This window comes from Pecten maximus, chromosome 19, assembly GCF_902652985.1.
Source record: "Pecten maximus chromosome 19, xPecMax1.1, whole genome shotgun sequence".
Taxonomy (NCBI): Eukaryota; Metazoa; Mollusca; class Bivalvia; order Pectinida; family Pectinidae; genus Pecten; species Pecten maximus.
Window position 1 is genome coordinate 24,709,117 of NC_047033.1, and position 27,733 is coordinate 24,736,849.

At 35.1% G+C, this 27,733-nt stretch overlaps 1 protein-coding gene across 1 annotated transcript; it reads left to right on the top strand.

Annotated features, from left to right (window-relative positions):
• Nucleotides 1-442: 442 nt before the first annotated feature.
• LOC117317303 (vesicle-fusing ATPase-like) lies at nucleotides 443-27,353 on the top strand. Its single transcript, XM_033872087.1, is given in 23 exon segments — nucleotides 443-544; nucleotides 9,008-9,102; nucleotides 9,669-9,768; nucleotides 10,473-10,591; nucleotides 11,415-11,560; nucleotides 11,855-11,901; nucleotides 13,063-13,151; nucleotides 13,602-13,744; nucleotides 14,031-14,097; nucleotides 14,838-14,970; nucleotides 15,105-15,179; nucleotides 15,549-15,639; nucleotides 16,111-16,185; nucleotides 16,937-17,124; nucleotides 17,678-17,773; nucleotides 17,977-18,133; nucleotides 19,352-19,437; nucleotides 19,439-19,486; nucleotides 20,052-20,118; nucleotides 20,450-20,529; nucleotides 20,993-21,189; nucleotides 21,437-21,488; nucleotides 23,615-27,353. Coding segments are annotated over 22 exon segments (2,214 nt in total). The 5' UTR covers nucleotides 443-544; nucleotides 9,008-9,013; the 3' UTR covers nucleotides 23,684-27,353.
• Nucleotides 27,354-27,733: the final 380 nt, after the last annotated feature.

Genomic DNA, 27,733 nt, shown 5'->3' on the forward strand with positions numbered 1-27,733 from the left:
ATCCTCACATAAATGTATATGGAGGATACGAATTACTTGTAATGATTATATATAAATTATATGGGGCAAAGAAGTAATTCAAACCCCAATCACTGTTTGAATTACTTCTTTGCCCCATATATATATATACATGTATATAGTTTAATTTTGTGATGGCAGCTGCTGGCTGGCACATGATCATGATAATGAGCTAATTCACAATCATTGAATGCACTTGTTTTGAGTAACACCTGAAGCTAAAGAAAACTTTGACCTGCTTTAGCAAGATAATCTTTGTTTTTGATTTGTTTGTAACAAAGTAGAACTGTTTTCTTCCAATAATGCCCAACACAATCAGATTAATAGTGAATGCCTGTGTGTGTAGCCTGGAGTCAATCCTGTCCTCGCCTGACTCCAGGCTCGGCTACGGAGGCTGATGGTGTATCAGAGGACGAGAAGCTTTAGCAGATCAATATTTGGCTTTCATAGATCAGTCCTTCCTCTTTTGATGCTCAGTGTGTGGGGAATGGAAGGGAATCTGTGATTTGGATTTTCATATTTTAAGGTGATGTATTAAATTTCATTAGATTGAGATATAGAGATTTAGATACCATTAGCTTGTGGTATCTATTAACATTTTCATGATGTCTTAAGGTTTTCATTTTAGGCATGCACTCATAAAGAATGTAGGATTTGGCTTTCGGTGTAAAAAATCAATTTGTTTGTGGTTTATAAGAAAATCTCTATGTTTCTAGATCTGTATGGTGTATGTGTGAGAAATAGGTAGACTGTGATATGTATTTAAATGTATCTTACAGACACATGATTGACCTCTTCCCTAGACAGTTAAATATGTAATTATAATATTGCATGAGTTTATATTGAATTACCAGGTTTTTCAGTTTACAAAGTTGAATCAATATATTCTGTACAAGATGTTTTCCTATATCAGCAAGGATGCACATGTACTTGTGGGATTTCAGCGTTAAATAGCGTTAAATGATTTTTGATGTGTGCAAAGGATATCTGCGTGATGTAAAATGCAAATGCACAAAGTTTTTGGTGCTTTCATTTGCGATCATACAACTGTACTAATTGATTATGATCAGGACATACTGTGTCGTGTAACATGTGATATTCTTCACTAAGGCTCTGTGTAAACATATATGCATTGCTTAAATTTGTTTCCATTAAATTTGAAGATAGTCCAAATAGACACACAATCATGTGATAGCCGTGCTAACTAAATTATTCAAACAAGAGAAACAATTTTGCAGGACAGCATTTTTGTTTGTTAAACAGAGAAAATTTCACCAGCTAGCAGTTAACTTGCTGTATAGTACAGATAAAATTTCCTCGATCTCCTGCAGAATTTGTGTAGATGTCTACGCTGTATACAGAGACACTTTAAATGTCTACACATGGCTGTATACAGAGACACTTTAAATGTCTACACATGGCTGTATACAGAGACACTTTAAATGTCTACACATGGCTGTATACAGAGACACTTTAAATGTCTACACATGGCTGTATACAGAGACACTTTAAATGTCTACATATGACTGTATACAGAGACACTTTAAATGTCTACACATGGCTGTATACAGAGACACTTTAAATGTCTACACATGGCTGTATACAGAGACACTTTAAATGTCTACATATGGCTGTATACAGAGACACTATAAATGTCTACATATGGCTGTATACAGAGACCCTTTAAATGTCTACATATGACTGTATACAGAGACACTTTAAATGTCTACACATGGCTGTATACAGAGACACTTTAAATGTCTACACATGACTGTATACAGAGACACTTTAAATGTCTACATATGGCTGTATACAGAGACACTTAAATGTCTACACATGGCTGTATACAGAGACCCTTTAAATGTCTACATATGACTGTATACAGAGACACTTTAAATGTCTACACATGGCTGTATACAGAGACACTTTAAATGTCTACACATGGCTGTATACAGAGACACTTTAAATGTCTACATATGGCTGTATACAGAGACACTATAAATGTCTACATATGGCTGTATACAGAGACACTATAAATGTCTACATATGGCTGTATACAGAGACACTTTAAATGTCTACATATGACTGTATACAGAGACACTTTAAATGTCTACACATGGCTGTATACAGAGACACTTTAAATGTCTACACATGGCTGTATACGGAGACACTTTAAATGTCTACACATGGCTGTATACAGAGACACTTTAAATGTCTACACATGGCTGTATACAGAAACACTTTAAATGTCTACACATGGCTGTATACAGAGACACTTTAAATGTCTACACATGACTGTATACAGAGACACTTTAAATGTCTACACATGGCTGTATACAGAGACACTTTAAATGTCTACACATGGCTGTATACAGAGACACTTTAAATGTCTACACATGGCTGTATACAGAGACACTTTAAATGTCTACACATGGCTGTATACAGAGACACTTTAAATGTCTACACATGGCTGTATACAGAGACACTTTAAATGTCTACACATGGCTGTATACAGAGACACTTTAAATGTCTACACATGGCTGTATACAGAGACACTTTAAATGTCTACACATGGCTGTATACAGAGACACTTTAAATGTCTACACATGGCTGTATACAGAGACACTTTAAATGTCTACACATGGCTGTATACAGAGACACTTTAAATGTCTACACATGGCTGTATACAGAGACCCTTTAAATGTCTACATATGACTGTATACAGAGACACTTTAAATGTCTACACATGGCTGTATACAGAGACACTTTAAATGTCTACACATGACTGTATACAGAGACACTTTAAATGTCTACACATGGCTGTATACAGAGACCCTTTAAATGTCTACATATGGCTGTATACAGAGATCCTTTAAATGTCTACACATGGCTGTATACAGAGACACTTTAAATGTCTACATATGGCTGTATACAGAGACACTATAAATGTCTACATATGGCTGTATACAGAGACCCTTTAAATGTCTACATATGACTGTATACAGAGACACTTTAAATGTCTACACATGGCTGTATACAGAGACACTTTAAATGTCTACACATGGCTGTATACAGAGACACTTTAAATGTCTACACATGGCTGTATACAGAGACACTTTAAATGTCTACACATGGCTGTATACAGAGACACTATAAACGTCTACATATGGCTGTATACAGAGACACTTTAAATGTCTACATATGACTGTATACAGAGACACTTTAAATGTCTACACATGGCTGTATACAGAGACACTTTAAATGTCTACACATGGCTGTATACGGAGACACTTTAAATGTCTACACATGGCTGTATACAGAGACACTTTAAATGTCTACATATGGCTGTATACAGAGACACTATAAATGTCTACATATGGCTGTATACAGAGACCCTTTAAATGTCTACATATGACTGTATACAGAGACACTTTAAATGTCTACACATGGCTGTATACAGAGACACTTTAAATGTCTACACATGGCTGTATACAGAGACACTTTAAATGTCTACACATGGCTGTATACAGAGACACTTTAAATGTCTACACATGGCTGTATACAGAGACACTATAAATGTCTACATATGGCTGTATACAGAGACACTTTAAATGTCTACATATGACTGTATACAGAGACACTTTAAATGTCTACACATGGCTGTATACAGAGACACTTTAAATGTCTACACATGGCTGTATACGGAGACACTTTAAATGTCTACATATGGCTGTATACAGAGACACTTTAAATGTCTACACATGGCTGTATACAGAAACACTTTAAATGTCTACGTATGACTGTATACAGAGACACTTTAAATGTCTACACATGGCTGTATACAGAGACCCTTTAAATGTCTACATATGACTGTATACAGAGACACTTTAAATGTCTACACATGGCTGTATACAGAGACACTTTAAATGTCTACATATGGCTGTATACAGAGACACTATAAATGTCTACATATGGCTGTATACAGAGACCCTTTAAATGTCTACATATGACTGTATACAGAGACACTTTAAATGTCTACACATGGCTGTATACAGAGACACTTTAAATGTCTACACATGGCTGTATACAGAAACACTTTAAATGTCTACACATGGCTGTATACAGAGACACTTTAAATGTCTACATATGGCTGTATACAGAGACAAATTCAATCAGGACTCAGGGTTTTTACAGGAAAAACACAATTCTAGTGAAGGTTTGGGTCAGAGCTTGTTTCTGGGCCGGTTATATTCAAGTTATAGTGTTCCAATGGTAATTATATATATAATCACTTCATTTCCATATACATGTAATGTATATTTCTAGCACCGAACAGACTAATGGATCTATTAAATTGTATGTCGGTTAACTCACACGAACCCCATCATTTTTCCCATCCATCTTCATACAACTCTAGTCCTGGTATGGTTATAATATTGAACAGTGCGGGCATTCTGCGTGTCTGTGGGAACTGTTCCTATATACTTCAAGGTTAAATGATGGTTTCAGGGCCACCAGACCTCATGTGTGGTACTTAATTAATTGCCAGATTTCCACCCAGGACTCATTATCAATTTTAATCTACTTTTGTTACAATCATAAAAGTTGGAATTGCACAATAATGGTTAGAATGTTATAAAATTGATATATAGGTGTTCCTGTACAAGTACGGACATACTTATAAGCTTTGAGGTCTCTCATGTCAGCACCTATCAGTCGCTGTTGACCTTGTCAGTTCTGTGATTGGGCGCAGCCCTTGTAAGATTAAGTGGTTACAATGTATTTTTTTGCTGATGTTGCCAGTAGACAATATGGTTGATTAATATTCCTCATAATATAGTACATATGTCGGTTAATCGGTTTCCGTATTTAATTATAATAAGTCAATTACGTTTTGTAATTTTATTATAATACATGTTGTATTCATATATATATATATACATATATAAATACATGTATATTAATTTATGTACTGATGGGTCATAGACCTAAAGTCAATAAATGAATTGAATTGAATTGAATGGCTTGGCCATGATATTAAAGTCAATGGTTAAAGGTAACACATTTTAATGGCCTGTCTGTGGTATAAAAGCCAGTTATTAAAAGTAACACATTTTAATGGCTTGGCCATATATGGTATTAAAGACAATGGTTAAAGGTAACACGTTTAAACGACCTGCACACAGTATTAAAGTCAGGTGTTAAATTATTTATTAAAGGTAACACATTTTAATGGCCTGGTCATTGTATTAAAGTCAATGGTTAAAGGTAACACAATTTAATGGCCTCATGGCCATGGTATTAAAGTCAGTTATTAAAAATAATACATTTTAATGGCCTGGCCATGGTATGAAAGGCAGTTACAAGCTACTGTACAGTGTATTATAATATAATAGCTCTTATGGCTATTGGGTGACTTTTGGTATTTAGTTTACTTTCAGATTTAGACATCTGAAAATCAGAAAAAAAAAATATATCTATAAAAATAACATTCTGGCCAGAATACCAAAGTTTTCATCTAACAAATATTAACAGAATCAGTGATATCAAGAATCAGAATGGAATATATGTACTTTTACAAGAACAGATATTGAAACCTAAATATTTAGGTACAGTAGCTATTATTATAATAAAAGGAAAATTTAAAGCTTTGTTTCATTCACTTTAAGGATGATATTCATGCCTTCATTCTTTTTCTGTGGAACTTCAAATGCTGGCTGTGTTCAATTGGTAATTGGGTGGTTTAGCATGTGCTGGTATTTGGCTCCACACGTACGTAGTATGCCGCAGCTACTAAATGTGCCGGACTTGTCACCTGAACCTCAATCTTTACTGCATAGGAAGCATCCCTTGATAGAAGTATTGATTGCTGGCTAAACCATAATTAATATCATGCAATTAAAAGCAAAATAAAGAGAAACCTTTATAGAGATACCTAATGGAGGTCATGTCAGTCAACAAGTGTTCTGGTATATAAACCTTTATAGAGATCCCTAATGGAGGTCATGCCAGTCAACAAGTGTTCTGGTATATAAACCTTTATAGGGATACCTAATGGAGGTCATGTCAGTCAACAAGTATTATGGTATATAAACCTTTATAGAGATCCCTAATGGAGGTCATGTCAGTCAACAAGTGTTCTGGTATATAAACCTTTATAGAGATCCCTAATGGAGGTCATGTCAGTCAACAAGTGTTCTGGTATATAAACCTTTATAGAGATCCCTAATGGAGGTCATGCCAGTCAACAAGTGTTCTGGTATATAAACCTTTATAGAGATCCCTAATGGAGGTCATGTCAGTCAACAAGTGTTCTGGTATATAAACCTTTATAGAGATACCTAATGGAGGTCATGTCAGCCAACAAGTGTTCTGGTATATAAACCTTTATAGAGATCCCTAATGGAGGTCATGCCAGTCAACAAGTGTTCTGGTATATAAACCTTTATAGGGATCCCTAATGGAGGTCATGTCAGTCTACAAGTGTTCTGGTATATAAACCTTTATAGCGATCCCTAATGGAGGTCGTGTCAGTCTACAAGTGTTCTGGTATATAAACCTTTATAGGGATCCCTAATAGAGGTCATGTCAGTCAACAAGTGTTCTGGTATATAAACCTTTATAGAGATACCTAATGGAAGTCATGTCAGTCAACAAGTATTCTGGTATATAAACCTTTATAGAGATCCCTAATGGAGGTCATGTCAGTCAACAAGTGTTCTGGTATATAAACCTTTATAGAGATCCCTAATGGAGGTCATGTCAGTCAACAAGTGTTCTGGTATGGAGGTCATGTCAGTCAACAAGTGTTCTGGTATATAAACCTTTATAGAGATCCCTAATGGAGGTCATGTCAGTCAACAAGTGTTCTGGTATATAAACCTTTATAGAGATCCCTAATGGAGGTCATGTCAGTCAACAAGTGTTCTAGTATATAAACCTTTATAGGGATCCCTAATGGAGGTCATGTCAGTCAACAAGTATTATGGTATATAAACCTTTATAGAGATCCCTAATGGAGGTCATGTCAGCCAACAAGTGTTCTGGTATATAAACCTTTATAGAGATCCCTAATGGAGGTCATGTCAGCCAACAAGTGTTCTGGTATATAAACCTTTATAGAGATCCCTAATGGAGGTCATGTCAGTCAACAAGTATTCTTGTATATGAACCTTTATAGAGATCCCTAATAGAGGTCATGTCAGCCAACAAGTGTTCTGGTATATAAACCTTTATAGAGATCCCTAATGGAGGTCATGTCAGTCAACAAGTGTTCTGGTATATAAACCTTTATAGAGATCCCTAATGGAGGTCGTGTCAGCCCACAAGTGTTCTGGTATATAAACCTTTATAGAGATCCCTAATGGAGGTCATGTCAGTCAACAAGTGTTCTGGTATATAAACCTTTATAGAGATCCCTAATAGAGGTCATGTCAGCCAACAAGTGTTCTGGTATATAAACCTTTATAGAGATCCCTTATGGAGGTCATGTCAGTCAACAAGTGTTCTGGTATATAAACCTTTATAGAGATCCCTAATGGAGGTCATGTCAGTCAACAAGTGTTCTGGTATGGAGGTCATGTCAGTCAACAAGTATTCTGGTATATAAACCTTTATAGAGATCCCTAATGGAGGTCATGTCAGTCAACAAGTATTCTGGTATATAAACCTTTATAGAGAACCCTAATAGAGGTCATGTCAGTCAACAAGTGTTCTGGTATATAAACCTTTATAGAGATACCTAATGGAGGTCATGTCAGTCAACAAGTGTTCTGGTATATAAACCTTTATAGAGATCCCTAATGGAGGTCATGTCAGCCCACAAGTGTTCTGGTTTATAAACCTTTATAGAGATCCCTAATGGAGGTCATGTCAGTCAACAAGTATTCTGGTATATAAACCTTTATAGAGATCCCTAATGGAGGTCATGTCAGTCAACAAGTGTTCTGGTATATAAACCTTTATAGAGATACCTAATAGAGGTCATGTCAGCCCACAAGTGTTCTGGTATATAAACCTTTATAGGGATCCCTAATGGAGGTCATGTCAGCCAACAAGTGTTCTGGTATATAAACCTTTATAGAGATCCCTAATAGAGGTCATGTCAGTCAACAAGTGTTCTGGTATATAAACCTTTATAGAGATCCCTAATGGAGGTCATGTCAGTCAATAAGTGCTTCAAATTATAAAAAAATCTCATACATTTATCTCAAAATTTTTATAGTAGATTCTATATAAGTATAATAATTAATTACTCCAGCTTAATTTGTGTGGCCAACATTGAAGTGTGATGTATGCATGGCTATTCGTATTAAAAAAAAAAAAATTAAATTAAATGATTGATTCATTTACAACTTGGCTGAAACATATTTGTAATAGTACTATACATACATTCATTAAACATATTCAACAAACACCATGGTTCACTCAGTCTTTTGTCTTTGATTTATATTTATTCATTATAGGTCCATAATTTGATTTTTGATCCTCTTAATAAACTTGAAACTCCTTCCTTGATTTCCACTCTTCTGGCTTCTAGCATCACTTTAATTTCTGAATCCAAGAAGATCAAATCAGCTGTACAGATTTTGTATTTGATAATGGAAAATTTGTATCCAACAATTATACATGTATATACAATTATCAGTTTACATGCACTGGTTCATACGTATACATGTACTTCCAGCTGGGTGATGTGACGTCTTTATATATTCATGTATATAGTTACATTCTTTATATCTTATTTTCATTCCATTATTGTACTATATATATTTAATATATATACATTCTCACTAACCTCAAAAACTCTTGACATGCAAATGTATACAATCATCAATAAATTTTCCATGGAACAATCATATTTCCACGGAAAAACTGAAACCGATCATGTAGAATGTGGATTATTGTTGATGAGACCTCAGAAATGTTGTGATATATTATATAATTACTGTACATATGAATTCATTTACATAATTATTTTTACTTACAGGCCACCATGAAGGCCGTTAAGTGTCCGACAGATGAGCTGTCCTTCACCAATCGGGCCATCGTCAGTGACAAGGACTTTGATGAGAAAACTGTCAGGTACATTCAATTTAATTTATAGGTAGTGAATTATAAAAGTACATGTACATTATCATGTAACAATAAATAAATGAAATTCAAAGTTATTTAAAAGATTAATTTTAACTCCCGGATGCATTTGACAGTTTTTGAAAGAATTATTGGTCTTTATTTATTTCAATATTTCTGCCTTGTCATGATCAGATGATAGAATCACTTTAAAATCATTTAATTATATATCTCCATGATATATGGCAGGATTTTTTTCTCATTACCAGCGGCATTTTGACTTATTTTTTCTATATTCTTTACATTTTAAAACAAGAATAAGCAGAGAAATACTAACATCTGAACAAAACTAAATCTGACTTAAAATCATTGAAACAATTCAAGATATAAACAAAATATGGATTTGCATGCTAATCCATGGATGGAGTATACAAGGAGAATGAGACGAGGCTTTTTGGAATGTGTAATTTTTTGGCATTGTACGGTGGTACATTTTTCTGCCAGTGATAACCTGAAGTCTGTGTAAATGTGCAGCATTCAGTGACTATATAATATGTATTGTACTATTTTTTGGACAGCCATGTTGAAATCCAGACCTCGCCAGGCAAGTCCTTTGTATTTACCATCAAGACCTACCCGCGTATGACCCCGGGGACGATGGGCTTTAATCTACCGCAGGTAAATACATACATCACTCATCAGTTAAGAGCTTATAGTAGTCTTTAGGATGTTTATTTTCACTAGGGAGCGTTAATTTGACATCGAAAACTGGAGTTGACATGCATGATGTAACCAGGGACTTGAAGCTAGTATATATCAGTTGATATAGTTGATTCCTAATCTTTGGCAAAACTTTTGACTACTGTGTATATTGGATGAGAAGATGATGGAAAGGGGCTGAAGTCAATGTTAATTGAATATATATATATATATATAGTATAAGAAATGGAATTCTGTCCTTGCGAAGGTGAATGTATAAAAAATAACAAAACAAAAAAACAGACTTTGCCGCAAGGCCTTTCTGCCCTCTCAGGCTTCTTCAGGCGAAGTCTTTTTTTTTGTTATTTTTTTTATATATATATATATATATGTATATATACATTATGTAATTCCAAGATAATTACATGATTTTCCCGTATAATTTTTGAAATATATAACCTTACAGAAGAAATGGGCTCAAAATTTGTGACAGATCAGCAGCTTTTCTGTGTATAAGTTTACTTGTTATTCAAATTGTAAAAAAAATACATTTAGTAAACATGTTTTTAAACAATTTGATTGAAAAATCACAAGTGCTTGAAAAGTATGTCAATTCATTGATCTGTGTGAACTATGATTGTCAGACGCTGATTTCAATTGTAAAACACTTGGTTTGATTACAGAGGAAATGGGCATTTATCTCACTAAGTCAGGAACTTTCAGTAAAACCAGTCAAGTTCAACCCCCGTACAGACAGTATTGGGACACTAACCCTGGAAGTGGACTTCTTACAGCAGAGAATGTGAGTACGGCTGTGTGGAGAGGATTTTAATTCTATCTAGTATAGGATTAACTTCGTATCGTAATATTTTCCATAACCGATTACGCAAAATTCGGATTAAATTTTTTACTATTATATTTTCCATGACCAATTACGACCAATTCGGATTGAACTTGTAATTATTATATTTTCCATGACAGATTCCGACCAATTCGAATTTAACTTTTTATTATCATAATTTCCATGGCCAATTCCAACTGATTCTTAGTGAACTTTTTATTATTATATTCTCCATGACCAATTCTGATCGATTCAGAGTGAACTTTTTACTATTATACTTTGAAGGACCAATTCTGACATTTCGGAGGAAACTTTGTATCGTTATATTTTCCGTGACCAATTCCGACCAATTTCAGTGTGAACTTTGTATGTTTTATTTTCCGGGACCAATTCCGACCATTTCAGAATGAACTATGTATCATTATATTTTTCGTGACCAATTCTGACCATTTCGGTGTGAACTTTGTATTGTTTTATTTTCCGTGACCAATTCCGACCATTTTGGAGTGAACTTTGTACCATTTTATTTTCCAAGACCAATTCCGACCATTTCAGAATGAACTTTGTATCATAATATTTTCCAAGACCAATTCTGACCATTTCAGAGTGAACTTTGTATCATAATATTTTCCAAGCCCAATTCCGACCATTTCGGAGTGAACTTTGTATCATTATATTTTCCGTGACCAATTCTGACCATTTCGGAGTGAACTTTGTAACGTTATATTTTCCAGGGCCAATTCTGACCATTTCGGAGTGAACTTTGTATCGTTATATTTTCCAGGGCCAATTCTGATCCATATGACACAGACAAGATGGCACAGGAGTTTCTCATGCAGTTTGCTAACCAAGCCTTTACTGTTGATCAGTTCCTGGCCTTCAGCTATGCTGAAAAGAAGATGCTTGGAGTTGTCATAAAACAAGTCGAAGGTATATGTCTGAGAGACAAGCACAGAAAAAAATATGTAACCTGAAACAAAATCTATTTGATCCTGTCATCACTATATTTTTCCGTTTTAAATTTAAATTCTTGTATTCCATAAACTTAAATGTATGAATTTAATTCAATTTCATAATGAAAATAAATTTCTCAGTGTCTTCAAAATAAGAATGAAATAAAAATATGTAACATGTTTATAATCATAATTATGTACTTGTGTATTATGTATTAACTTCTGATAAACATACTGTTTAAGGTCATCTCTTCTTCTGTTTTTACTTCAGTCAACGACTTCAATGAAATGAAAGATGGAGCTCCTATGTTAAAAAAGGTATAAGTGAATTTAGTAATGAGTAAGCCTGTTTTGTATTTGATTGATTCATAATCAAATCATCATATATACTAAGGCCTGTTTGTTTGTTTGCTTGGTTTATTGTCCCATGAACAGCCAGGGTCATTTTGAGGTGGGGTCTCCTTGTAGTAGTTGGTGACTACCTCACAGAACAACATACGGGAGGTGTGTCACATACCATCCAAAGCCATTAGGGTAAAGTGTCTTGCCCAAGGACATAACCATGGCTTCACAAAATGGCCCCTTTCTCAGCTTCCTAAGAAAAACAAACAGACACAGGGAGCGTCCAACCACACACCTCAGTTCTTCACCTGAGGTTACATGGTCAGCACTCTAACCGACTGACAATTTAGGTTTTCTGTTTATCAGTTATCAAGATCATATTTGTATTTTTACGAAACCTGGCGCGTCCTTAAATGACCCTGGCTGTTAATAGGATGTTAAATCCTGAAAAAAAACCAAACCAAATTTTACCCAAAAACTTCATGCAAAATTATATCCCCACTTACATGTACCTAGTAAAAATCCAGGGGTGATACTTATATTAAGTAATCATTGAGCATTCTTCTAGATATTTTTGTAAAACCTTTGTACAAGATATCTCATGAGCCTCTGGGTAGAATTATACGTTCAATGAAACCTGACTTTACTGACCACTGACTTTACTGACCACTGACTATAACGACATCCTGTAATATCGGACCATATCCACCAGAACAGTGACTTGCTGCACTGTCATTGCCGACACTGACTTTACTGACACACTGTCATATCTGACACATTGACTCAGTCCTACACAGTGTCGGTAAAGTCAGGTTTCACTGTATTTCATATTCACATCATGATATCAAAATATCCAGTTCTACACCTTTTTAGATTTCGGTGGTCATTGGTCAAGGATAAAGGTCAAAGGGCGCACTTGACCACTTTCAAAATAAAAAAAAAATTTGTGTTCAAGATACAGTGAATCTCATAAATCGCTGGACAGATCTATTTCATTTTTGCCGACGAACCTCACTCACTCCAGTCAAATATTATAAACTGTATGTATGATTATTGTGTGTTTTTGTTTTGGAAATTATTGAATGTTTCTTTCAAACAAATAGATATTTATATAGGAGAATTTCTTTTGTTGTACAGACCAACATTGGTGTGCTGACCCCCAATACTATTGTGCTGTTTGAAAAGGCTGAGAGCTCGACTCTTCATCTGACGGGAAAATCTAAAACGTAAATATGATGACAAGTCATTAATAACAACCATAATATGAGTAATTTTGGTAATTTACAAACAGGTTTTCTATCAAAGAAAACTAAAACATTTTAAAAGTATGCATTGATGTTCAATTTTAACTTTTAAATATTTTATAATGAAATATTCATGACTTTTCATTAATTTGTGCAACTAATCATGATGTAATGAACAGAGCTCAAACATGTTATGTCAAGAAATAGGTGGGACCTATTTAGAATCCCTTCAGTTCTGACGGTAAAGTTCCGTCTGGTAAATCATCGATAAAATTTTATGCTGATGGTAATGATTATAATGTGGTCTGTTAGTATATATGTTGGATGTATTACTGGTAAGGTAACATCTAAGATGTATATATATAAGAAAACAATTTGAACTTGATATAAATGTGTACTAAATTATTGATGCTTTTGATTATTACCCTGCAGAAGACAAGCTCACACCTCCATCATCAATCCTGACTGGAACTTCCAGAAGATGGGCATCGGCGGTCTAGACAATGAATTCTCTGCCATCTTCAGGCGAGCATTTGCTTCCAGAGTATTCCCTCCAGAAGTTATAGAACAGCTCGGTAAGTTGGCCGACATTGGATGTTGGAGTGTAGCACATTGAGTCCAAGTCCCAAGTATATACAGAGTTATTGCCCTTTGTTCTTCATGAGACATTACTTCAATTATATCTCCTGTGCATCCATGTCACCTACTCTTTGACAGAACATAAGGATATCTCAACTTTGATTCAGTGTATGACTTTAAAAAAAAATTACTTAGTGATTTGAACATTTTAAATATCACTGTAGTTTTCTTATTGAAAAAAACATACATTTTGTACCTATTTTAACTTTTATTTTGTTTTAGGTATGAAGCACGTCAAAGGTATACTGTTATTTGGTCCTCCAGGAAACGGTAAAACTCTGATGGCCAGGTGTGTATTGTCCTCTTTCTGTTGTTTTTACTTTATCATCACATTGATAAGACATCTTTTACAGATGGAACATGTAGCCAACCAAATGTGTGATTGATGAAACTTATTCCTGTGTGACTTATGAATTTGATGTACTCTGTCTAAACAAAACAACCAGTCACTTTACAAATGAACAGTAGGGGAAAGTACCAGGATGTTTTGGTCTAAATATAGCTGATAGCCTCAATGGTAAATCTCCATAAAATTATGCAATCACTGATTATGGAAAACAACATAACCGAACAATATTCGAAAAAAAAGGTCATCAGTGACAATTTTGAAAAGGCAATTACCGGGGTAGATCTTTGGCTTTGTGTGTTTTTGTAATGTTACCAAACCAAGAAATAGTTGATTTTATATTTTACTGATAAATTCATTGGTCATTTATAAGTGATTAACTTGAATATATTAACAACCGTTAAATGCTTTGTTTGTGTTCAGTATTTAAAATATTGATTTAATACAAAGTCTAAGATGAGTTATAAATGTACTTAGAGATGTACATTAATTTTCTGTTGTATATTAGTTTTCTACAAAAGGGCAATTCTTTGGTAAATTAAGAAAACCAATGTAATCAATATTAAATGGATTACTTGTTTCTTATTTTCGATTCTGAAATGCTAAGCAATGTTTTATGTTGTGCTATATTTTGTGATGCTTTGATTTGTGATTGCAATTTATTTTATTTTATCATGATACAGGCAAATAGGAAACATGTTGAATGCCCGTGAACCCAAAATTGTAAATGGTCCCCAAATCCTGGACAAATATGTGGGAGAGTCTGAAGCCAAGATCAGAAACTTGTTCAAGGATGCTGAGGAAGAAGAGAAGAGAGTGAGTTACCTCCCCTATCGTATCACTGTGTGGATAGATTGCTCTCAATTATAATCAGTACAATAGAGTTTGTCACTTATCTTGATTTATGGAAACCTAAACCTTTGACAAATCTCACGTTTTGTATTTTACAGTGCGGACTTCACAGTGGACTACATATCATAATCTTTGATGAAATTGATTCCATCTGTAAATCTCGCGGATCAGTGGTAAGTTAAAAATAGCTTAATACTCTTTTTAAAAAGGAATTAAAGTTAAATTGTGATTAGAGAAATGTGCCTTTAATTGACTTGTTTAATAATGAAAAAATTGATTAATTCAATTGACCCAGCCCTAGTAGTAACATAAAGAGGAGTTATCTCCCCTTACTATTGTTCCAACAGATAATGCTGAATTATTTGATGTTAACAATGAAACAGAAGAAACATTAAATATTTTACCTTTTGACTTGGAAATATTTACTGCACAGAGTCATGTTATTTAAGATTATACTGATGGTAATGTTCTCTAAATTTCCTTATTGTACAGGCCGGTAACACTGGTGTCCATGGTAATGTTCTGATTTCTTTATTGTACAGGCCGGTAACACTGGCGTCCACGATACTGTAGTAAACCAGTTACTAGCCAAGATTGATGGTGTAGAACAGCTCAATAACATCCTGGTCATCGGTAAGTCTGGACATCCTGGTCACGTGACTTTGTAGTTGATTACTAGATTTAAGAAATGAAGTCAGATAATTATTATGGTTCATACATTTGCAATAATTGTGAGTTCGAAACCTACGTGGGGCAGTTGCCAGGCACTGACCGTAGGCCAGTGTTTTTTCTCAAGGTACTCCGGCTTTCCTTCACCTCCAAAACCTGGCACGTCCTTAAATGACCCTGGCTGTTAATAGGACGTTAAACAAAGACAAACCAAAGCCCAGAAAATTAATATATAATTTTTCAATAACGCTAACAGTGTTGCCCTGCAGAGGGAGATAGATAAGATTACTGGCTGTAAATTGTGTTGCATGAAAAGCTTTCTCCAGGAACAGAATTGATTCAGATGTTTTAATTATATACACTGTTTCTATGTTTCCGAGTTTCTTGTGAGAGTGTTGATTATTTTGAGAGTTCACTATCTTTTTTTGTCATTAGGAATGACGAACAGGAAGGATATGATAGACGAGGCTCTACTCCGACCTGGCAGACTGGAGGTACAGATGGAGATCGGTAAGGTCTTGTCTAATAAATTTCTCCCACAATTCACCAGTTTATCTGCATTTTTAGACGCGAGAGATTTCTCTGTCAACCCCTAGTATATGACAGATTGCATGCGCTAACCTTCTAAACCGGAAGTATTTTTTGAGTTACGTCACTAATAGTTCCCGCGTTGTTATTTAATGTTAGATATGCGTATGAGACACAATTTTATGAAATGACAAGATGTACTGTTGTTAATATCAGAATAGTATCACTGATACCTTATTTCATTGTCTGTTTGAATAAGTATTGTGAATCGATATTAGAGCTATTTTTTCTTGTATAATGATATTTTGGGGTTGTGATGGGTACTTCTTCAAATGAGGATATTCATGAGTCGACCATGTGCATATGTTTACAAACATGCCTTTACCACCGATTTGATATGCAATTATTTGAAGTGGTGGGAGAAAAATAATCATTTCCTACCTCGACAAACCTCGGGTTGGACGTTCATGAATTCCCCTCGGGTTGAGATTTCTTTTTCACACCCCCAAGGTAGGGAAAGATTCTATTGATCAATCTAAACTGAGAAAGTTTCCTGTGAACTAATATCCTCATGTGTAAACAAATTTAGGAGATTAAATGCTTGGAAATCCTTTAAGAAAAATTTGATATAATTACTGTAGTAGGTAGTAGTATAGGTCAAATTTCATTCTACTATCATCCTGATAAAAATGGCAGTAACCAAATATTGATTGTAGTTGATGTTGTATTTCAGGTCTTCCTGATGAGAAGGGCCGTAACCAGATATTACAGATACACACGACTACAATGAGGGAAAATGACAAACTAGCTTCCGACGTCAATATACCAGAACTGGCCGTCCTCACCAAAAACTTCAGTGGGGCAGAGATTGAGGGATTGGTCAGGTCTGCACAGTCTACAGCCATGAACAGGCTCATCAAGGTACAGAAATAGGGATAGAGTTTGTATGACAAAAAAATGGAAAGGTCTGAAAGGTGAACTGGTCAAGTCTTAAAAGTGAAGTGGACAGGTTTGAAAAGTGTACTTTTATTTAATTCCATCAATGCATGTTATTTTTACCAAAAAAACAAAACAAACTTGGACTTCTTCCTCAGTCCATATTTTTTTCTGAGGTTAATAAGACCATGTATCAACCTTATTATATATGGCATGATAACACATAATTAGTTATTAGGTTAAACACAAATAGATTTATTGTGGCTAATGATTGGTGTCTTTTATGAGTGTACAGTATGACTGAAAGATATCAAAGTATTTAAATGTAGTTAACACATTGTTAACACATTCACAGTTTGCTATATTAACATGCATTTATAATTTAGTAGATTTTGATATATTTACATTATGATAACTTCCATGTCAAGTGACAACAATAAAGATTAACCATCTGTATATCTGACTCTGGGGACAACTCTGGCCCATGGGCCTCTTGTAGTGTAATAGTCAATTAAGTTTTAAATATTTTATGTTATAGGCCACATCAAAGGTTGAGGTAGACCCAGAAGCTATGGACAAATTATGTGTTACAAAGATTGACTTTATCCATGCCCTGGAGAATGATATTAAACCAGTAAGTACAGGAATTTGGTGCTCACTGCATTTCTTGGAATCAGAAGATAACATAATTTTATTGTTTTGATGGTTTGTTTTCAAGAATCAATAAACAATTCCAAGATATATGAATGTGTCAGTTGCTTTTGTTAAATTTTAGTTGATTTAATATATCTCAACATTGCGTTGTATTATATTGTCCTAATTTTCTGATGAATTCAGGCCTTCGGTAGCAGTAAGGAAGAGTTTGAGAAGTATGTGTCTAATGGTATAATTAACTGGGGAGATCCAGTAAGCCGAGTACTTGAGGATGGAAATCTGTTGATCGCCCAGACGAAGGCCAGCCAAACCACACCATTAGTCACCGTTTTACTAGAGGGTAAATAAAACAGGCCAGAGCTGTTCTGTACAAACCATAGTACAAACATTTCACCCGAAAACCTCCCCATACCTGTAACTGGCCTGAAAACCTCCCCATACCTGTCATTGACCTGAAAACCTTCCCATACCTGTAACTGACCTGAAAACCTCCCAATACCTGTAACTGACCCAAAAACCTTCCCATACCTGTAACTGACCTGAAAACCTCCCCATACCTGTAACTGACCCCAAAACCTCCCCATACCTGTAACTGACCCAAAAACCTCCCCATACCTGTAACTGACCTGAAAACCTCCCCATACCTGAAACTGACCTAAAAACCTCCCCATACCTGTAACTGACCTGAAAACCTCCCCATACCTGTAACTGACCTAAAAACCTCCCCATACCTGTAACTGACACAAAAACCTCCCCATACCTGTAACTGACCCAAAAACCTCCCCATACCTGTAACTGACCCAAAAACCTCCCCATACCTGCAACTGACCCAAAAACCTCCCCATACCTGTAATTGACCCAAAAACCTCCCCATACCTGTAACTAGCCTGAAAATCTCCCCATACCTGTAACTGACCAAAACATCCCGATACCTGTAACTGACCTGAAAACCTCCCCATACCTGTAACTGACATGAAAACCTCCCCATACCTGTAACTGACCTAAAAACCTCCCCATACCTGTAACTGACACAAAAACCTCCCCATACCTGTAACTGACCCAAAAACCTCCCCATACCTGTAACTGACCCAAAAACCTCCCCATACCTGCAACTGACCCAAAAACCTCCCCATACCTGTAATTGACCCAAAAACCTCCCCATACCTGTAACTAGCCTGAAAATCTCCCCATACCTGTAACTGACCAAAACATCCCGATACCTGTAACTGACCTGAAAACCTCCGCAAAGAATATTAAGAATGGTAAAAAATCCTTTTCAATGTTAGAATTTACTTACAGAACTGGTCTTCACTTTAGAACCTGACCTTGTCCTAACACCTTTCCCACACATTCATACACGATGATATGATCATGTGTTTGATGATAATTGATACTAAAATGTTTTGTCTATATTCTGTTCAATGTAATTTGTGTACAAATGTATTTAAATTGATGAACTTTCTGGATTCATTAAGTAATTAAAGTTTATGTAATTACAATAACAGTCGAAGACTTCTAACATAAGATGCTGATTATTAATGTCTGGGTTTTTTGACAGGTCCACCGGGTAGCGGGAAAACATCACTAGCTGCTACTATTGCTAAGAATTCAGACTTTCCATTCATCAAGATTTGTTCACCGGAGAAATATGATCGGTTTTACTGAAACAGCAAAATGTCAAGCCATCAAAAAGGTATGTATTTGATTAGGCAGGAGGTAATTAAGGCCTGCTGTTTAGCTAATTGTGAAAACTGAAAAGTGAAAGTAGAACTTGCTATCTCCGAAAGGTTCCATCCTGTAAGTTTTGGTGCATGTATTTATTTAAACAATGACCTAATCTTTGGCCTCAGTCTGGTGTGTATCAAGAAACAAGGCCAACATCTCAGAGAATTTCGCATTAATTTCGTGTATCTAAAAGCAGGGTCAACATCTCGGTAAAAAATGAAAGATTGGGGTTTTTCTTATGAAGGAAATATCTGTAATATTGAATTTGATATGTCATTAGATAAAAGTATAGATAATTAAGGTTATTCTTATACCAAATTTCAAATATATGTTTATCATATAATGTGAATGTCGACTGTCTTATAGACTTGAGGATTTTTTGTCGATTACAACAAATATCTGTCTAGCAGAACAGTAATTTTGTGAACCTAGAAACTAGGAAGAGACTATGTCTGACATCCATGTCAGTAGTTCCTGTGAGAGTTAAACATTGATTAAGATTTAAGCTTTAATGAATCCTTTCCCTTATCTAGATATTTGACGATGCGTATAAATCTCCTCTGAGCTGTATCATTGTGGACGATATAGAGAGACTATTGGGTAAGATTTCATCAATATTCAACCATGTGTGGCATTTTGTTTCTGAAGTTCACTGATGATGTTTTAGTTAAAAGTACTCCCGTTAAGATATTTTTAATGTATGGCTAAATTTCTGTTCCAAATCTAAAGACAAAACTGAACTCTTGCAAAAATATGATAACTTTTCAATATTTAAAAGAGTTTTGATCCCATATACCAGGGTATATGAAGTGTTATGATTAATATAAATATATATTTGTATATTTATGGAAATAAGCATGTTTTTTTTGTGTCTGATGCATTGAAAATACTGTTGCTGTTCTGGTATGAGACTGAATTGTCTTTGTTACAGATTACGTACCCATTGGTCCGAGGTTTTCAAACCTGGTATTACAGGCCCTCCTAGTATTACTGAAGAAACCGCCGCCTCATGTAAGTTACCAGGATTATATTTTATTATCAGTGTGTATAGAAACCAAAAAATGTCTACTTGTTTATCTCACAAGTACTGCAAATTTAGTTTGTTAATGATACAGATACATTTCTGGCCCCAATCAGCTGTTAAAAAAAAATCTCACCACACAATCTGAAAGAGTGACACAAAGGGAGGTAATTCTGATAGATCTGAATGACCAGGATAGGATAGCATCAAGTTCCATAATTAGTAGTCTTCAGAAACAAATTCAAAGGGACAATAGGTCACAATTGACTACACCTATGTTTAGGATAGCATATCATTTATTATTAAGTTCTTCACTTGATCAGATTTTGATGGTCATTGGTCAATTAGAAAGAGAAAAAGGTCCGCTTGACCACTTTGTGGGAGAGGGAGTGTTTATCAATATAAGCTGCTATTAACTTGGTTTGATTAGCACTTTGTAATGTGTAAATTTAGGGTCGGAAGCTGCTGGTGATCGGGACGACAAGTCGTAAGGACGTTCTAAAGGAGATGGAGATGGCTAGTACATTCTCCACCATCGTACACGTGTCCAACATCTCCAATGCTGACCATCTCCTGAGTGTGCTGGACAATACAGAACTCTTCAACAAGGTTGAGATGCAGACAGTACAGCGCAAGATTGCAGGGAAGAGGTCAGTACATGTACAGTTAAATCATTATTATAGTACTTACCTTCAACTTAGCCTGAACTAACTCAAAACTAGGAAGCTGTAAGCTGTCATTCTGGAGATAAATTCAGAAATGATGTTGTGTTTCTTGTAAGAATGTTTTATATATTAACTATTGATATTGTCTGTTTTTTGTTGTTGTTTTTTGTTTATTTTAATGTTATGATACCTCTATGGAGTATCATCATGAGATTTCACTTTTTCTTTCCAGATTATGGATTGGCATCAAGAAACTGTTAGTATTAATGGAAATGGCTAAACAGGTAAGTTTGCCTCTATTGAAGGAAACTCCTCAGTTAATCTTCCAAGGTCGACCTCTATATAGTAGGAAACTCCTCAGTTAATCTTCCAAGGTCGACCTCTATAATAGGATACGCCTCAATTAATCTTCCAAGGTTGACCTCTATATAATAGGAAACACCTCAGTTAATCTTCCAAGGTCGACCTCTATTGTAGGAAACTCCTCAGTTAATCTTCCAAGGTCGACCTCTATAATAGGATACGCCTCAATTAATCTTCCAAGGTTGACCTCTATATAATAGGAAACACCTCAGTTAATCTTCCAAGGTCGACCTCTATTGTAGGAAACTCCTCAGTTAATCTTCCAAGGTTGACCTCTTTATAGTAGGAAACTCCTCAGTTAATCTTCCAAGGTCGACCTCTATTTAAGCAATAAACTGCCTAGATGCGGCAGACCTACTGGTATAACTGCCACATGTGTCACAGACAAACAATCATGGTGCGCTAGCGCGCACCATTCAGTTTGTCTGTGACACATGTGGCAGTTATACCAGTAGGGCTGCCGCATCTAGGCAGTTTATCGCTTATATTTACATTCTATTAATGAATCGCAAAAATAAAAAAATATGAAAAAAATATGAAAAAATTCAAATTTCCCGCTTTCTACCGTCAGGCAAGTGAGATATTCATACGCCCTCAGGGCAACTTCAGTTATACTCTCATAGATGAAGCTGCTTTTGGTAGGGATTTACTAGTAATATATAAGGGCATTGCCACACCAAATGTAAATATAATAGGATACGCCTCAATTAATCCTCCAAGGTCGACCTCTATATAGTAGGAAACACCTCAGTTAATCTTCCAAGGTCGACCTCTATATAGTAGGAAACTCCTCAGTTAATCTTCCAAGGTTGACCTCTCTATAGTAGGAAACTCCTCAGTTAATCTTCCAAGGTCGACCTCTATAATAGGAAACTCCTCAGTTAATCCTCCAAGGTCGACCTCTATATAGTAGGAAACTCCTCAGTTAATCTTCCAAGGTCGACCTCTATAATAGGAAACTCCTCAGTTAATCTTCCAAGGTCGACCTCTATAATAGGAAACTTCTCAGTTAATCTTCCAAGGTTGACCTCTATATAGTAGGAAACTCCTCAGTTAATCTTCCAAGGTTAGCCTCTATGGTAGCCTCAGTTTAGCACTGAGCTGGTCCTCCAAGGTTTGCTTGGAATTCTATGGTCGACAATTAGAAACAAGAAATAAATTCAGATTGATGCATTTAGTGTTGGGAAATTATTAATAGAGTGAAACGATTTGTCTTAAGAAGATTCTAAGGTAATGATATATAATTAAAATGGAGTAGAAGCGTAAAAAAACTTGCTTTTTGGGTGATGACATCACCATTTCACTTTAACGTTTTTTGTTTAGATCCGTTAATAAATAGCTGTAAGTCCAACTTTTATTAAACTTATTTCATAGTAAGATCTCCTTACTTCTTTTGTTTACGGAATGTCATCCAGAATTTATGGTCCAGTGACTCAGGGAAATTAGGGATGCTGGGAATTTAGACTTATTTTGTATTGGTCTCAGTTTCTCAAAAAGTGCTGTGTTATTCCAACCAAAAATGTAATGTAGTTGCATTGTAGTATGGACAACTCAACACATCCTAGAGATTACACAAATTTTAATTTTTTTACTGTATTTTTTTGGTTATAACCTTAGATTTTGAAAAATTAATATAAAATAAATCTTTAATGCTTACAAATTAATAAAGCCAAATTTGAATAAGTTCTATAATATATATCTGATGTATTTTCTATTGGCTTTTCAGGAAGAGTAAAATGACATATTTAGTGGAATTCTGAGAATTGTGATTTCAAAGAATTCGATATTTGTTTTGCAAATTGCATTCATATTTACTTGTCTCTAATGTAAACAGGGTGCCATTGGTGCCTCCATGTTATAAAGTGGAGTTTTTTTTGTGTTTTAGGATGATTTTTTTCAATGAATTGTGGAGTTTGCTTAAAACTTACTATACTGAAAAAGCGATATACGCAAGAAATATAATTACATCTATTGAACATGGATACTGTAGAAAATACAGAATAAATATCAAACTATGATTTTAATTAGTTGTTATGTTTGATTGCAGATTGACGATTCCCATCGGATTATCAAGTTTTTGTGTATATTGGAGGAGGAAGCAGAGCTGGACATGTGAAATGTGGAGAACAGTGTTCACAGCTCTGTTTAGTGTTAGAAACTTAAAAACGATTTAACTTATAGACATTTACATTGAAGATTCTTTTACAAAAATTCAGCGAATTTGAGTGTTTGTATTTTAAACCATTGATTCTAAGTGGTTTAGTTAATAATTAGAGTAATATGATTAGTGAGAAGAGCAGATGTGTTTTAATGACTATTTAATTAATTAATCACATCTTAACCCTCCTTAAGAGTGACAATGTTAGATATGGAGGTACACGAAAAGTAAAATTACTTGGGTGTTATCAAGGCGAAAATGGTAATGGAAGGCATTTTGAAGACTTCTGGTCGCTTCTTAGAGAGTTATTGTTATCATAGGAATAAAAAAAGTTGCAGTCGCTGGCTGCGTAAACTGAGGGTCGCTTAATAGAGTTAAAATATATAGCGAAAAACGCTTGAGAGGAATTGAAATGGTCGCTTGGAACAGAGAATCGCTTAATAGAGATGGTCGTTTGGACAGATTTGACTGTCTGTCATTAGCAAAGTCCTACAGACAATCTCTCGTACCAATCATGTGTATAATGCATAGATTTGTTCTATATGAATATCACATTCTTAGTCAGTAGAAAAGTAGCAGGAGGGACAGAATTGAATTTCTACAATCCTGAATTGTGTCAGTACGTTACTATTTATAGATAGGGACCGGATTACCGTTGTATAATATGTCAATATTATCCTGGAAATGATTTGGGTTTGTGGACCATAGTACCTGTATATATCATATAAAGTTAATTTATCAAGTACATCTAGTTATCAAGTATCTTTGTATAGCATACATGAGTATTAACACTCGAAACCTACGTGGGGCAGTTGCCAGGTACTGACCGAAGGTCGGTGGTTTTTCTCCGGGTACTCCGGCTTTCCTCCTCTTCCAAAACCTGGCACGTCCTTAAATGACCCTGGCTGTTAATAGGACGTTAAACACAAAACAGACAAACAAATGAACGAGTGTTAACATTTTTAGGAAATTCCTTCCATATTGGATAGATGTAGATACTGTAAATAATCTTGTAGGATTACAAGCAGTAGGAATGGTACAACAAATGCTAGCGATTTTTGATTCAGTAGGAATTATTTAAGAATGAAATCATGTTTAAACAACAACCCATAGCGATTTTACCTTTGAAACATGAATAAGCTAGGCGATGTCTGAAGTATTGATATAGAATAGATTTCCATCACTCGACTAATTGTTGTCTTAGAATAGAAATTTCAGATTAATAAATATACAAATCCTTGTCAAGCCTTTTATACATTTTTCTCCCCTAATGTTGGGATATCCAGTTCTTTTAAAGTTTTGAGTTTATTGACCAGAAAGCTGTTAATTCAACGATTTATTCATTTAATTATTCCAATATTATGATATATACTGTTTACTTATCATTGATGTAAATTTCACTCAAGATGTAGTTAATTCTGTCATTGTGTGTCTCACAGATGTTAGATATGACCCCTTTCCCCTATTCTGTATTAGGCACACTAACAGACAGAGGGTGGGAGATACCTCCTATAATAACCGTTATATGACATTTAATTCATTTTTGCCACGTCCATAATGCTATACTAACATCAAGACACATCCTGCAGGGCCATCAGAGTAAGAGAAAAAAATATCACTCGCCCTTAATACTCTTAACTAAGGATCTCCTCATTGGATTAAAGTCCCTCCATCTCGCCCCAAATGGGGTTATGACTCATTGGCAGGAACTGAAAAGGGCTGATTTTTGGGTGAAGTCGATACATTTCAGTAGTGTTTACATTATTTAAATCAAGAGATGATACGTTTTCTACCATTGTTTATGTTGTTAATATAGCCAAGTAAATGTCTGAGAGTAGAGCGAGTTGTTGGTGTATATACTAGGGACGACCCTGACTTATATTAAATACAGTGTGTAGATGACATCTACTGTTTAAATGTTAAATAGTGTAACATATTATTGTTTATGTTTACTGTGTTATGTAGAAAACTGTCGACCCTGTTTTGTAATATGTTCAGTTTTATTAATGAATAATGGTAAAATTCTGTTAAAGCATGAAAAACATCATTTTAAGTAATTGTTGGAATACAAGGGAGACAACTCTTGTAAATAGGAAATTGCTATTTCAGGCTGGCATGAACAGCATAGGGACATGGTAATAGTCATGTTACCTGATAGTATTAGAATATTTCAGGTCCCTGTGATGACAGAATACATTGGGTTATGTAAAGAAATGTAATTAACTTGTTGATGACAAAATCAAATGTCTCGCAAATTGAAAACAGCAATGTTTCCAAGCTCCTGTGAGGCCTAAACAGGGCGTCCATGTTAGCCCGCGAACTGCAATGTGTTACAGTGCTGAGGGACTATGTTACAGTGCTGAGGGGCTGTGTTACAGTGCTGAGGGGCTATGTTACGGTACTGAGGGGCTATGTTACAGTGCTGAGGGGCTATATTTCTACAATAGTCACATGTAGATGTACGTAGTTTAATGGCGATTTGTAGTTACCTATAGTTGTCATCTCTCAAACTGAAAGGTGGTCGGTTGGCACAGTGGTAACACTTTCCTTTCACCTAGGCGGACAGAGTTCGATTCTCCGATCGGACGTGAAAAGGTATGGGGTGTCCTGCCCGACCACGTGGGTTTTCAGCTGGTCCTCCGGTTTTCTCCCACAGTAAGACCCCTCGCACACTTCAATCCGGGCCAACAATTGTGATTAATATAAGCTTATATAGCTTGTTTCTCATTTGTTGTGAAACAAAAGCTTACATATTTTTTTTTTCAAACAGTGAAGGGTAAGGTTAGGCTTTCTACACTAGGCGTTAGATGTAGTTCCTTGTGATCTCGTGACTATTTCAATGTTTATAGATATTTTATACCGAGAGTTATAAGTGCTATGAATAGAATGTGCAATCCTACTTAGAGTAAGTGTGGATGTGAATGTTTACACAAAACTTTAAACAATTTGTACAAAGATTATTTATTTCATTGTCTTACCGCCCTCTTGTACAAAGGTACACATATGTACACCATTGTATACTTTAATGAAGTCTTAAGAGGAAATATTAATTGTACTAGTCTGTCTGTTGAAATGGTTATAGGAGCTTGGTGTTTTATAAAAAAAACAAACATGTTTATCTTCAGTAGTGAATGATAAAACTTTAAACTTTTTTTCTAAAATCTAGTTTTCATTTTGAGTGAAATGCCAGATTAGTTTCATTTGCAACCTGGAATATTTTATTGAATGACAACTCGGCTTTAAATCTGATCTTTTATAATAAAAAATGCGATGATTGTTTCCCTAACTATAACAGTTACACTTTTGTACATTTTGGTGAAAATTGAGTATTGCATTTTTTTCAGTTTCCATGACAACCAGTCGGCCTTGTCAGTCATGTGATCAAGATTCCATTTCTAACCCCTTTTAAAAAGAAATACAGAAACAGAGTAAAGGATCTATTGCCCGATATTGTACAACAGGCAATATGGTTAGGTGTTTCTGATACTAGTTCTGGGTTCTTAGTCTGGCCGTATCATAGTGATTCGAATCCTTATGTTATGTCTGAATTTGATGAATCTGTACAGAATTTTGTTCTGGTAACAAAAGATTGAATTGATGCTGTTTTAATAAACATATTCCAACTGTTTCCCTATTTAGTTTTATTTTATCTTTGGATAGCATTACACCCATGCCTCACACTCTAGAGAATTATTTAATAATGCATTCTTCATATACTGGTCCTATAAAAGAAGGCCTCAAACGAGTACGTGTTTCAGGGTACATAGGTCAAGGACAAGGTCACTGTTACTATTTATAGAAAATCTTTGCCAGTGCCTTTATTTTCAGTGACTTCAATCATACAATGGTCAAGTATGGGAATACCTCGAAAGTGTTTGTGTTTCAGGGTGTATTAAGATCTAGAAAGTGTTTGTGTTTAAGGGTGTATTAAGATCTAGGAAAAAGCCATCATTACTATCTGTAAAAAAAAAAACAGGTAAAAGAAATGAAAATTTAAGAAATGTGAAA